We start from the raw sequence: 12538 nt of genomic DNA, 5'->3' as shown, positions 1-12538 counted from the left end.
CACATTACCTGGTGAGGTATAGAAGCACTGGTGAACTTCCCTTCAATAAGCTCGAATCTAACAACCTTCCCAGATCCATTTATTTGCTGCAAAATTTGAAACGAAGTGTGGGCCGTGAACAGCACATTTTACGAAACCCCGAGCATTGACGACGCAAGAATCAACGACCCAGAATTCTCGTACAAACCTCTTGTTATCCTCAACCCTCCAACTTGCCTGTAACATTTCTTAACCACCACTTCACACGCTGAAAGATTTTGTGGCCATGGAATCGACATGAGCCAGGGGCAAGAGATTGCCTCATGAGAATTCATCCATCCATTCATATTTATCCTTTCGGATGCTGGTGCGAGTATTCATTCTCCCCGCCTAGTTCTCGATATATGTTGAGGCCATCTCCGGCATCGAGGTTGTTGGTGTTGCAACCTTCTATTCCTGGTCTTGTGTTTGACATGACGACGTGGGTACAAGAGGTTTAGAAGAGTGGGTCTAGATGAGTCTTGATTTAATGAAAATAGAGGAGAGAGCTTACCGGCCGTGTGAAGATTGGCCTTGAGGACAACTTGAAGAGCTTATGGATAGTTAAAGAGTGTGGCTATGAGTCATGGTTCGGAGATTCTTCGCTGACGACCATGAGATTGTAATAGAAATACGAGGCAATCTTCTTTTCTTTCTGTTTGTGTAGGATTGGCATTACAAGATGGCAATGCTATCTCAAGGACTCAAGTGCTTCACGTCTCCGCTCTTTCAGTCGTCTTGCACCCGATTAAGCCACCCTCGTGTGTGCTTGCGCAATCCAACTGGGAGTTGGAGTTGGGAGCTGGATTTCGCGACGCCACATCCTTGTCGCGGTTCCAGACGAGCATGTGGGCGTCTTCTTGTGACAGGCAATCACTCAATCTCTCATTTGCAAATAGTACATCGTGAAATTTGGGTCAATACTTCGAAACCCAATTGGCGGTTGAATTGATTGTGCATTGTTATTTTCATTTTCATGACCCTTGTGATGTATGAATTCTATAATACATCAAGCTACAGTTCGAAAGCTAACTGATGAGGAGGCGTTCGAAAGGTGTCGAGGGTCTAGGGTTTAGGGGTTCAGGGTTTAAGGTTTTCCTGGTGATGGCAATTGTTAAATTCAAGTATAAATTTGAGAAGTCTAATTGAATATTTTACTTGTATGAATGTGCTTTTAGCATTTTCATTGTCGCTACCTTCCCCTGACACCTATTTCCAAAACCATTCCTACTTTCAAGTTGTTAAATTTGATTCACGGTCCCTATAATAATGTTAAACGAAGATAGACCGACGAATCGAACAAAACAATTGAATTCAATTTCTGTGTGGTTAACATATTATTGACATTTATTTTGTTTCAGAAAAATTCACTAAAGATACTCCCAAGTATCATCAACTGTAAATTGTGTCGCGTAACATGGTGACAAACTGTGGCTGTCACATATACACATGTGTAGAGTAAGGATCAATGACATATCTTCCAGTGTAAATGCAGCATCTGAAGGAAAGAAAGGGCTTCTGAGACATGGGAGCTGGGGGGAAGTTGCTGAGCGGGATCAGCAGCAAAGATTACTGCAAGTGGTGTTGGTTTCACCCCAGGTATTTCGAAATGGATTCAATCTATGCATACATTTATCATTTTAGTAAATTGGTGCAACTGATCCTTATTTGTATATTCTCCACGTTTAACGGTTTATTTGTGAGATTCAGATACCAGGAAATACAGGAAGTATTGCAAGAACTTGTGCAGCCACTTGTGTTGGGTTACATCTTGTTGAGGTAATCTTTTTAATATTGAGGGTATGACTGTACTTCATCTACTATTAAAAATCATAGAATAATATTAGAGTTGCTCGTTTGATTTGTTCTGGGTCTCGAAGTTGTTTGTGTTGTTGATTAATGGAGGTGATTGATTGTATTTCCTGTCTTGACAGCCGATGGGATTCAAGGTTGAGGATTCTAAGCTGAGGAGGGCAGGACTGGACTACTGGCCGTATCCTCTTGTTGATTCCTTTCGCTTTGCACCACTGTCTGTATGTATTTTGCAACCCATTACGTAGTGCTGAACGATTTGAAGTGTTGTCGTAACACAATTGAACCTCTTATAACAACACAGCCGGAGATTCATTTACTAGCTACAGAAAAGACGTGCTTCTACTCATGTGCAATCTAGTAAATCCTTCTCAAGACAAAGATGACCAGATTCGTAGTGGTGAGGGTGCACAAGTCTTGGGATGATTTTTTTACCTATTTTCAAGAACAGGTTGGTATCTCGACTTTTCATGTGGTCCTTTTTTGGATGAAGAGATTCAGGGAACCTGCATCGCCATGTAGAGACCTCAGAAACCCTTGTCATCGGATGCCATTAAAATGAAACAGTAACATGCCTAGTCAAATCAACAATATGCTTACCCTTAGTAGTCGAAGGATAGTGTGCATCCCAGTCACAAATCATGACGAAACTTTTCGAGTTGAGAAAATTACATTTCTGTTCGCAGTTTTGGTTCGATTTCCAGTTTGCTGTAGTACTGTATTGCTACTGAGTATATTCCTGTGTCATGGTCTCATCAATGGCAGGAGGGTGAGAAACGGCTCCTTGCATTCACTAAGAAGGGTCGTACTATTCACACGGTTGGCTCCAACTCTTCTTCCTTTACTGACTCTTACTTGTAGATGACCTGACACAGATACTCAATATTGCATCTCATTTCTGATTACTTCTTTTATTTTCATCCTCCACCCTTGTTGTTAAACTACGCTGTATCATCTTGAAATAACATGGACTTGTGTTGAAATAGGATGTGAAGTACAAGGCTGGAGACTGGCTTGTATTTGGGTCAGAAGTGGACGGCTTACCTGCTGCAATTCTAGAACAATGCCGCTCTGGTGAGTTTGCCGGAGGCTCTGTGCGATTCCCCATGAACGACAGCTATGTACGTTCACTAAATCTCTCTGTGGCGGCTGGAATTGGTGTTTACGAAGCTCTCCGTCAATTGGATTCTCACACGAATTACAGCACTTTGGACGTCATTCCCAGTCAGCCTGTGGAGGCTCTGCACAATGATATATACGCTTGACTTGATTATGGTGCAATTCTTCGGACAGGCAAGATTGAAGTTCATATGAATGTGTTGGTGGATATACAAGTCCTCACAAGAGCATCACTTGAGCTCCCTTTGAGCTACTTGCTCATCTTTCACGCGAAAATTAGGCATTTACCATGTTCTTATTTCAGAATTGATTTTTATTACACATCACCCATCGTTATTAATATTATTGGCAAAGATGATGTGGTTAATTTTGTTATTTTAAGTTTTTTTTTTAATGCTTGTTGATGTCTTGTGGATGTTAAGTGAATATAACGTCAAACTATGCCAAACTAATATTTGATGATAAATATTTACAAAAAGGTTAAAGCAACAAAAATGTACAAATCAATTATAGGCATTAATTTTAAAATAAGACTCTAAAGATGGATTTTTTATTTTTTTTATTTTTTTATTATGATATTTAAATGCAATGCAATGTTATTTGGAATGGAAATGTTGGATAGATAAAGTTGTATAGCACTTGTAAAAACTTATGAAGGTTTCCAATACCAAATTATCAAGTAAACAAAAGTTTTTCTTTTCTTTTCATTTAAACTTATTACTTTGTAATTTATTTTATTTTAAAGGTTATAGAATTTTGAGCATATATCTAAAAAAACTTAAACATTTTTTTTTTTTTTTTTTTTTTTTTTAAATATGAGTGAGCTTTGGCATGTATCATAAATATATTACTTGAAAATAGAGTTGATATATAGATATAGAATCTTCACTATCAAATAATAAAGTAGTGCGATAGTTAAGTATAACATTAGTAAATTAAGTCTTAAAAATTACTCTTAAGATTATAGCATATCTAAAGTTATTTAAGATTCTTCTTTTGCATTGAATTCAATAGCATTGTGGTGTTAATAACTTGCATTTGAAGCATTTTGTAATAAAAAGTCCAAACTTATTATATGTGTGACATTGTCTATTTTTTATTCTATTTCATATATATATATATTTTTATCTTTGAATATTATATAATAGGTCTTATTTTTGTAAAATGTATATAACTCAAAATTGTTATTTAGCAATCTAATTTGAACTAAATTCTATGGTTTATCTATAGCTATGAAAACATTGCATACACTCTTTTTGGATTCATTTAAAACAATATATATATATATATATATATATAAACAAAGGCATAAAATAAACTATATATAGTGGAAAGTTTAGCTCTTACAAGCTTTAATGATGTTTTTCTAGGTGTCAAATAATTCAAAGACATTTGTAGTTTTATAAATTTTGATTTTTTGGATTGATACTACTTTTTATAGTCAGAAACACTAAAACCACATAAGAAACTTTCCAATGTATTTCTTTCAACTAAAAATTAGTTAAAGAAAAAATTAAAACTATAATTAAAATATCTGACCATATTATATAAAAAAATAGCATTAAGTATGAATTAAAAATAATACAGTAATATCATTAACTACAAGCAGAAAATTAATATAAATGATAAAATAGTTTATGTTATAAATTTCAACAATTAAAATTGTTATGATAAAATAAAATTCGTAATTTTTTTTTTATAACAACAAAGAATTGTTAATTTAAATTAAAACAAAAAACCAAAACAAATAATTTTATTTATAACATTTTAACAAGTTAAGTATGGAAACTTAATTAATTGGTATGATGCAAATGTTTGCTTTATATATATATATATATATATATAGATACATATATATATACAAACACACACACACAAACATACATAGATAATGTTTTTTTTATTGATTATAAGACTTGGATCTGATATTTACAAAATCAATTTGACACTTTTAAAATAGTTTTTCAATTACAGTGCATTAAAATAGTGATTTTATTTTTCACCAAGAACTTTAGTTTTCAAGTATGCATTCAAGTATATTTACTTCCTTTAATACATAAATTTACACACACATAAGGTGCATGCTATGATATTGTTTTATGCAAAGATTCTGAATGTGCACCTATCACAAATCATTATCACCTAGGGTACAACAAGCAGCTCAATATTTGTCATGATATTGGTGGTACAATGATGAAGGATCTTTTTGTTTTGCACAAAGACTTCGTGTAAGGAACAAAGCCAAAAGAAATGAATGACCACCTCACCCATCCACACAAGTTTTTGTGTGTATGAATACACAAATATATAATAATATGTGTTATGTCACTCTTAACCAAGAGTGACTACACAAACTTGGGCTTCAAAAATGCATGTTAAGCAAAGCACAGCTTAATATGGGCCATCAAATCCATAAAACTGTCAATCCAACTGGCTCTAGACAAACTATGCAGGTCCTCCATGCCAGCAGCAACTGTATTTACCCACGTGTTTGCTCCTCCGCCAGGCCTCACGTTTTCAATAATGGGGCCTGAAGTGCAAAAGATCCAGCGCCACATATGTTTTGTAAAATTAAATCTGACTGTTTAAGGAAACACAGAAGCATTCATGTGGTTGGTGGCTGCATTATCAGAAGATGGACAGTGTCTTGTCGTAATTCAACTCTTCAAGAGTATACAAACAATTGATTTGTTTTGATCCAGGGATTCTAGTGTCAGTTGAAGCCCTAAAAATATAGTTTTTTAATGCCAAGCAGTGGACGTGTAAGTGAGAAGCTGTTTCTCTTTTTCTTTTTGGCAAATGTTTTTGGCATGATCTCAATACTGGGTATCGACCCCCCTTGATGAAAGCTGTAGAACTGCATGTGCTCCAACAAGCAAGCATCACAGGAGTATGGCCCTGAGAAGCACCAACAGCAGACTTGACAGTGCCAAGTTGAGCACCATTTATGCCATCTCTTGCTAATTGACCACTACTCAGGCCACATTTGGCACTCCAAAGCTCCACCTTTTTATATCCAAGCCTCCCCACAGAAAGCACATTCACTCATAAAGAAAACCCTAAAGGTAGTAATAGAGAAATAGTGAGAAATAGCTTGCAGTAAATGAGATCCACACAGGGAAACAGATGGGCTGAGAATTGGCCCAAGTCCCACCCACATGGATGGATGGAGAATAAGGATGTTGGTTCATCCACTGGAAATCTGGTAAGCATTAATTAGGGTTATGGGGTTGTGGCTTTGCTTGTAGGGCATGAGGGAGGTTGTGTGAGAGGGGATTGGGTTGGGTGATGAAGCCACAGTGCAATGAAGCTGTGAACTGGACTGAGTCATGCATTAGGGCAAATGGGTTTTATGGGTCCACCTTGAGGAGGAGCATAGTCCTACTGGACCCTGTGTGCAGAATGGGTGTTCTGTACAAGTACTTGGGAAAAAGTGCCAAAGGCACTCTAAACATGGTTGTACTTTTGGAATGGAGTGGCCTAAACAGGGCACATGTGACATCCAGGCCCTTCTCACATTTTTTTGTGAGAAATAAAAGAAAAATAGGAGAAGAAAGAAAGAATCAATTGAAAGAAATGTGAAGGGAAAGAAAAAGGAAAAAATAAGAAATTGTTGCTACTTGCCTTATTTTCTATTAATTGACCATGTGAAAATTCATTTGTGTTTCTCAGTCTTGGTGTTTATGTAGAGATATTAGACTTTATGTTGAAGTGTTTGGAATTGGTTCAGGTTCACAAGTTGTATTTATGATGAATGAAAGGATATGGAATACAACTTCCAGAAAGTCATTGGGCTTTTACAAATGAGAACAATGTCTACTAGTTGTTTTTATTTTGTTTACATATATATTTTTGGATATTGCATATATCTTACTGTATATAAAAGAAGTGTAACTAGCTTGAATTTTTTTTGGATGGTTGCATATCATATTAGCTTGGAATTCAAAAAGTAGACATGATTTTCATTATTATTTGAATTAGTCACAAAATATATGATGCTAGACAATGTTTACATGATATTGGTTATAAGACCTTGTGACCAAGTTTGTACAATTTTCAATGAATGTAGTCCCAAGAATTTGGCTCAGAGGAGCATAGTATCATTTAAATAAAACTCTCCATTCAAAGGTTATGCATTTATTTAAAAGATAAATAATACTTCTGTAGTTAATCAAAACAATAAACTGTGGCCTGAAAACGACATTCATAATTTCAATATATTTGCATAATATTTCAAAAGCTGCAAATTTGTTACACCAAGTTAATCATATCATGTTAAATTTTAAAAAATTAATTACTTTAAATTAAATAATAAGTTTAAAACTTATATATACATGCATGTATTTGGAGCTGCATCTAACATTGGAATGGATATTTCTCTTCACCTCAATGATTGTCATTTTATTAGTATACCGTTTAATTATATTACTCTGTGCATATGTTTGATGGTGCCAATTACAGTTTCCAAGCATCAATCCCAAACATTAGTGTAAAAAAGAAAGAAAAAGAAGTAATTTCTCCATAGTAGATCTCAACCTAAATACATTACATTACGTTACTTTTTTTGTTTTGTTTTGTTTAGTCGTCTCAAAGAACATTGGTTCTTCAAAATTCGACCACTGGATGGATGATACATCAAAAATTTATCCATAAACTCATTCATCCATCCATCCAAAATATTGGATGATCTTCGCCATCGAACTCGGCTCAGTCGTGTTCTATAATTAGCTTCCATTATCATGACAAGCTGTAAGATGGATGAAAGTAGTTAACAGTGGTGGTAACTGAGGTGGGATAATAACCGGTAACAGCAGGTGATAATTAACCGGACAAGCCGGTTGTACGTAATCTTTCCCAGCAATTTCGTTTTTGAAGGCATATTCTTACGAGTTCGTCACAGTATTCAACACCAGCTGGGATATGGCGTCGTTCGATGCATTGCTACCATTTGAAACGATCCAAACTGTCAGTTAGCGATCCTTTTTTATTTTATTTATCCCTTTCGGCAACTTTCACGCTTTGCTTGTACTTGCTATCATTGTAAATCTATGGCCCTGCTAGATTTCTCCATGGACTGGGTACTCCGTCAGTGTGCGAGGAGGACTCTTTCTCTTTCTCCGAGGTAGAGTCTAATTGCCGTGGATTCGTTTTTTTTTTTTTTTTTTTTTTTTTTTCGCTAACTACTTTGTTTCTTATGGTGTGCTGCAGAAATTCCAGATTTATAGGTTTGTGAGAGAGCAAGTTGCTGCGCCGCTCCTGGATTGTAGGATTCGAAAAATTTACTTGTGTTTGTATTTGTGATTCTTCACCTATCCTGTGTGGGCGCTTGGCATCGTGAGGAAAATGCATGCCTCATTATCTTGATCGCAAGGTTGGTGATAATGCTGCTCGAAGGCGGGCCCTCGGGATCCTAAGTTGCAGCGCCTCCGTTCCCCGCGACCTTTTTGTGCGTTCTCTGAATTTCATTGGTGTGCTTGCTTTCCACATCTTGATGGTTCTTGTTCTGCGTTGTACCACTTCCTTGTTACCGTATTTCTCTGCCATAAATCTCCGGGCCGGCTCCTTTTCGTTTCCCGTTAATTCCTGGATGATACGACTTGACGTGAGCTCACAAGGCTCATGACTATAATTCGCGCCTGTCGCTCTCCGGAGCTTAGGATGCGTTTAACTCTCCTGCCTCCCACATGTCAAGTTTCAAATCTGAGGCTTCCATGATCTATCTTTCTCGCATTCCTATGCGTTATCTGTCAGCTTGTTGACTCGTGAGCTATCAAGAGATGTTTTGAAATATTCTTGTCCAGCGGGAGTGTTGTGTGCTTTCAAACGTCTTAGAGACGAGGAATCTTGCGCCATCTGTGAAATGGAGATGGTCTATGACGACGATGTGGCTCGGTCTAAGTGACTGATTATGCCGGTTTTTTTTCTTTTTCGATCCGGGCTGTTGGACAGTGCGAGGAAACTTGTTCTTAAATGCACCAGGTTTTCTGAATTTTGTCCAGGGGTGACCATGGAGGTAGATTGGAAGGAACTGCGTGGAAAGGTTGTGATGACGAGTAGATCAGAACATCTGGGTATGGTTAGACAAGAGCGTCTTTGACTGAGATTGGAAACAGGGTGAGAGAGCTGGAGTTAGGTTGTGGCACTGGCGTACGAGACGGGAAGGATGCCGCCCGCGTGCAGAACACTGGGGTTCTCAGGGAGCGTCGGGAGAGAAGATGAAGATGGTGTACCTGACGTGAATGCGTTGCGGATGCAGTTGTCGGTTAGTACTATCAGAAGCTCTAGGAAAGTCACATCCTCCCAAGGCTCGTCGTCTCTCACTTTCGAAGTTCCTGATGCAGATGAAGACTCCAATGCACCTACGGAAAAAGAGACCCCTAAGGTTTTGAATGTTCTGGCAGCTGTTCTTGACCGCCTTGTCACCAGGAATGAACTATTCGTCAACGCGCCTTCGCAGCAGGGCAAGAAATTAACAATTTTCCATGGGTTGAGAGCCCCCAGCATTAGCATTGCGAAGTATTTGGAGCGCATTTTTAAGTATACTAATTGCAGTCCGTCTTGCTTTGTCGTTGCATACGTGTTCTTGGATCGCCTGGTCCACCGGCAACCGGATTTGCTAGTCACTACTCTCAACGTGCACAGATTGCTTGTGACGAGCGTTATGGTGGCCACGAAAATGCTCGATGATGTGTAAGTCTCTACTAACCGGAGACTATCTATTCCTGCTCATCCCTGCGATGAGGAATTCTATTATTTTGCACACTGTACGTTTGTTTACTTCATTTTTTTAGTTCTTCGTTATTTAGAGAATCTGTAATTGGGGATTTAAGGGAAGTCTTTTGCCGACATAGTTTACCCTCGAGCGTTTCACTTTTTGAACAGCTAGTAGGAACACATTCAAAAATTGATACCCTCGAGGGTAACCTACTTAGTTGGTTCTACTAGCTGTTCTATTGCACCCTCTTTCGTTGTTACATTTATATTCATCATTTCTGTTTTGCGTTTTTGAGGCGTGGGATGCCCTTCAAGTGTGGTGTCTCGAATGATAGGCCCTAGTTCAACCTCCTCATTCTAGTCCATTTTTAGATATCATAATGTTTAGAAGGTACTGGAGTTATTACGTCCCTGTCATGTGCTGCATTAATGGTGTTGATCACAATTGGTTGTGGACATAAATCACCGTTTCACCGTGGACTGGATAGGTCCTCCGCCGATGAAAATAACATAGCAAGAGCTTTCGGTTAGCGTAAGAATCCTGCGATTGTAATTTTTGGATTCCAAGTGCAGTAATTGAGTGTGTATTTTATCATCATTTCGTGTTGGCAAAAACCTCTGAACTGACATTTCTCTGCGAGTAATATCTCCATCGTGGCAGTTGTGAATGCTTCGATAGGATGCTGAATCATACCCATGGCCTCAGCGATTTACCAAGTATTCATGTTTATACCGAGCGAATGGCCTCTTGTAGCGTGTAGTAATTTTTGTGTTCGTGTCGCTGACAATCAACTCGTATAATCGATGTTTAGGCTTTTGTTTCACTTTTGACAAATGTTTACAGCTCAACCTCAACTGATCTACTCCCAATTTCTTGTATGCAGGCACTTCAACAACGCTTTCTTTGCTAGGGTCGGAGGTGTGAGTGTCGTTGAGTTAAATCGCCTTGAGCTTGAGTTTTTGTTTCGCCTGGATTTTAAGTTGTCCGTCACAATTAGTGTGTTCGAGAGCTATTGTACTTACCTTGAGAGGGATATATCCGCTATTTCTGAAAAAAGACCAGAACGAAGCTTGCCTGCATTTGGCAGTGCACCTGCAAGTGTTTATGGCACTGCTCCTGGTACTCCTCGGGGAAGTGCTCCTCAGACTCCGAAAGAGATGTCTCCCAGGTTTAAGATGCGAACACCTTCTGGAGCCCCAGCTTCGTATATGAGCAGAAAACAGAGTTCGTTACCGTATCAGCAACCTCTATCTCAGTATTTTTTCAGAGATTCACCGCCTAGTCGTTGAAAAGAAAACCCCGGCTAGTTTTGGTTCTCTTGAGATTTATAAGGCCTGTAGATCATGAAAGTCCAGCTGACGTCTTTAGACCTGTGGAATGCTTTGTTCCTACGCCGCGGTGCTGAAAATCGATTTATGGTATGTGAATCAAATGCAGCAGCTGTTTTTAGCAAGTCTTGCCAAGGAGACCCAATGATACTGCCGAGAATTTGAGGGATCAATACTTAAAATTTCAGTTTATATCTCAGACAGACAATCGGAAATCACGGCAAAACATTACCTCTATGCTGCGATGGCCTGGGCGCGTATTATAGTGTCGAGAAGCCTGTAGAATTGAAGGTTATCCTGGGACGCGAAGTACAATGAATGCGTAAGAAGTTGTAGCTTCTGAGCAGGTATAGGAGTTTTACCATGGGAGCAGGCCTTTGAGGCCTCCGAATCTTTTGTCAAAGTTGCTTCAATCTTCTGTCTATGTCAAATGAAGAATATGAGGGAGACATCATGAAGTACCTGTTCACACTGTTGGTACGAGGCTTAAATACATAGCAAGTGAAGTCACTACACCTCGAAAGAGAACGAGTTATGCCACGTTGACTTCACAATCCCAGCAGCAAGGGTCTTGGCATTGCACCTTAAATTGCGATCCCCGTTACAGACGTGTATCTGCTTGTGACGTTGTCAAATCTTCAGTGACGACTATGTTGGATGTGCAAGCGAATTGGGCAGATTGTGCGCGTGTGTTCTTTTTCGAATTTGATCGGTCTTCGAGGGTTAAATGCTGAACGTGTAACGGTCTTAGAATTTGAAACTGAAGAAAATAAATGAGGATTTATACAGACTAGATCCAAACTAATTGTGATGCTAACAAGAGCACATCATCTTGAACTTAAAGGACAATGGATGTCCCTAGTCAAAATCCTAAATCTATGGGAAGGTACTTAATGGACTAACTAATCTTGTAGTAATATTAAGGACTAATTTTGGCATATTTTGCATCCACACAACAAGCACAACTAATTGTTTATAGAATCAACATTTTGTTGTGAATCTTGATACAAAGTTGTAATTATTAGAGATGTTAATTTAGGGATTGGTTATGACATCATGAGTTTTAGAATAGTGAATTATGTAATTACATATATTTGTAATTTTATAAGAAAGTGTATCTCAATGAAATAATGAGGGTTCTCAAAACATTGTATAGTAACTTGTTTTGTAAAAAAATGTGAGTGTTGTATTTTGATGATGACATGTTTCAAAGAGATTTTTTTTTTTTTTTTTTTTTTTTTTTCCAATATTTGTTCTTGTATAAAGTGATGCCTTTCTTTAATACGTTTACTTGTTATGTGAAGTATGAGATTTTGAACAAGGCAAATTGAATCCATGTTATTGCAGTTGAGATAAAAATCATGTATTGTGGAAATGTGAGCTTCAGAAAGGTTTAATTGAATTGATTCATTTGGAGAATGCATTAGTATCTTGGATAGAAATGAATTGTATGATTTAATGAGTAGCCTTTGTAGATAAATTTCTTCTTTGGTGGCTTTCAAGATTATCTTGTATTCTATCTTTATAGTATTATCAGAAAGAATTG

The 12538-nt window shown here is 37.7% G+C and overlaps 2 protein-coding genes across 4 annotated transcripts; both read left to right on the top strand.

Annotated features, from left to right (window-relative positions):
* The first annotated feature begins 421 nt into the window (after positions 1-421).
* On the top strand, positions 422-3289 carry LOC112285949 (uncharacterized). Its single transcript, XM_024527370.3, has 7 exons — positions 422-887; positions 1514-1617; positions 1729-1797; positions 1953-2011; positions 2221-2281; positions 2596-2649; positions 2817-3289. The coding sequence occupies exons 1-7, from the start codon at positions 701-703 to the stop codon at positions 3093-3095; spliced, it is 813 nt and encodes a 270-aa protein (XP_024383138.1). The 5' UTR covers positions 422-700; the 3' UTR covers positions 3096-3289.
* Positions 3290-7887: 4598 nt separating this feature from the next.
* Positions 7888-12149, top strand: LOC112286125 (cyclin-U1-1). 3 transcript variants are annotated; one of them, XM_090252451.1, is made up of 4 exons: positions 7888-7914; positions 8158-8395; positions 8949-9639; positions 10548-12149. In XM_090252451.1, exons 3-4 carry the CDS (start codon positions 9113-9115, stop codon positions 10951-10953), a joined length of 933 nt encoding a protein of 310 aa, XP_090108577.1. In that variant the 5' UTR covers positions 7888-7914; positions 8158-8395; positions 8949-9112; the 3' UTR covers positions 10954-12149. The 3 variants fall into 3 exon arrangements, with proteins under 3 accessions (XP_090108577.1, XP_024383509.1, XP_090108576.1); XM_024527741.3 differs by lacking the exon at positions 7888-7914 and adding an exon at positions 7928-8071 and having other exon boundaries at positions 8158-9639; XM_090252450.1 differs by lacking the exon at positions 7888-7914 and having other exon boundaries at positions 8115-8395.
* Positions 12150-12538: the final 389 nt, after the last annotated feature.

The sequence above is a fragment of the Physcomitrium patens genome, chromosome 8 (assembly GCF_059467195.1).
Source record: "Physcomitrium patens ecotype Gransden chromosome 8, ASM5946719v1, whole genome shotgun sequence".
In the NCBI taxonomy this organism is placed as follows: domain Eukaryota; kingdom Viridiplantae; phylum Streptophyta; class Bryopsida; order Funariales; family Funariaceae; genus Physcomitrium; species Physcomitrium patens.
The sequence above is the reverse complement of the archived record's forward strand: the minus strand, read 5'-3'. Positions and strand labels throughout refer to the sequence as shown.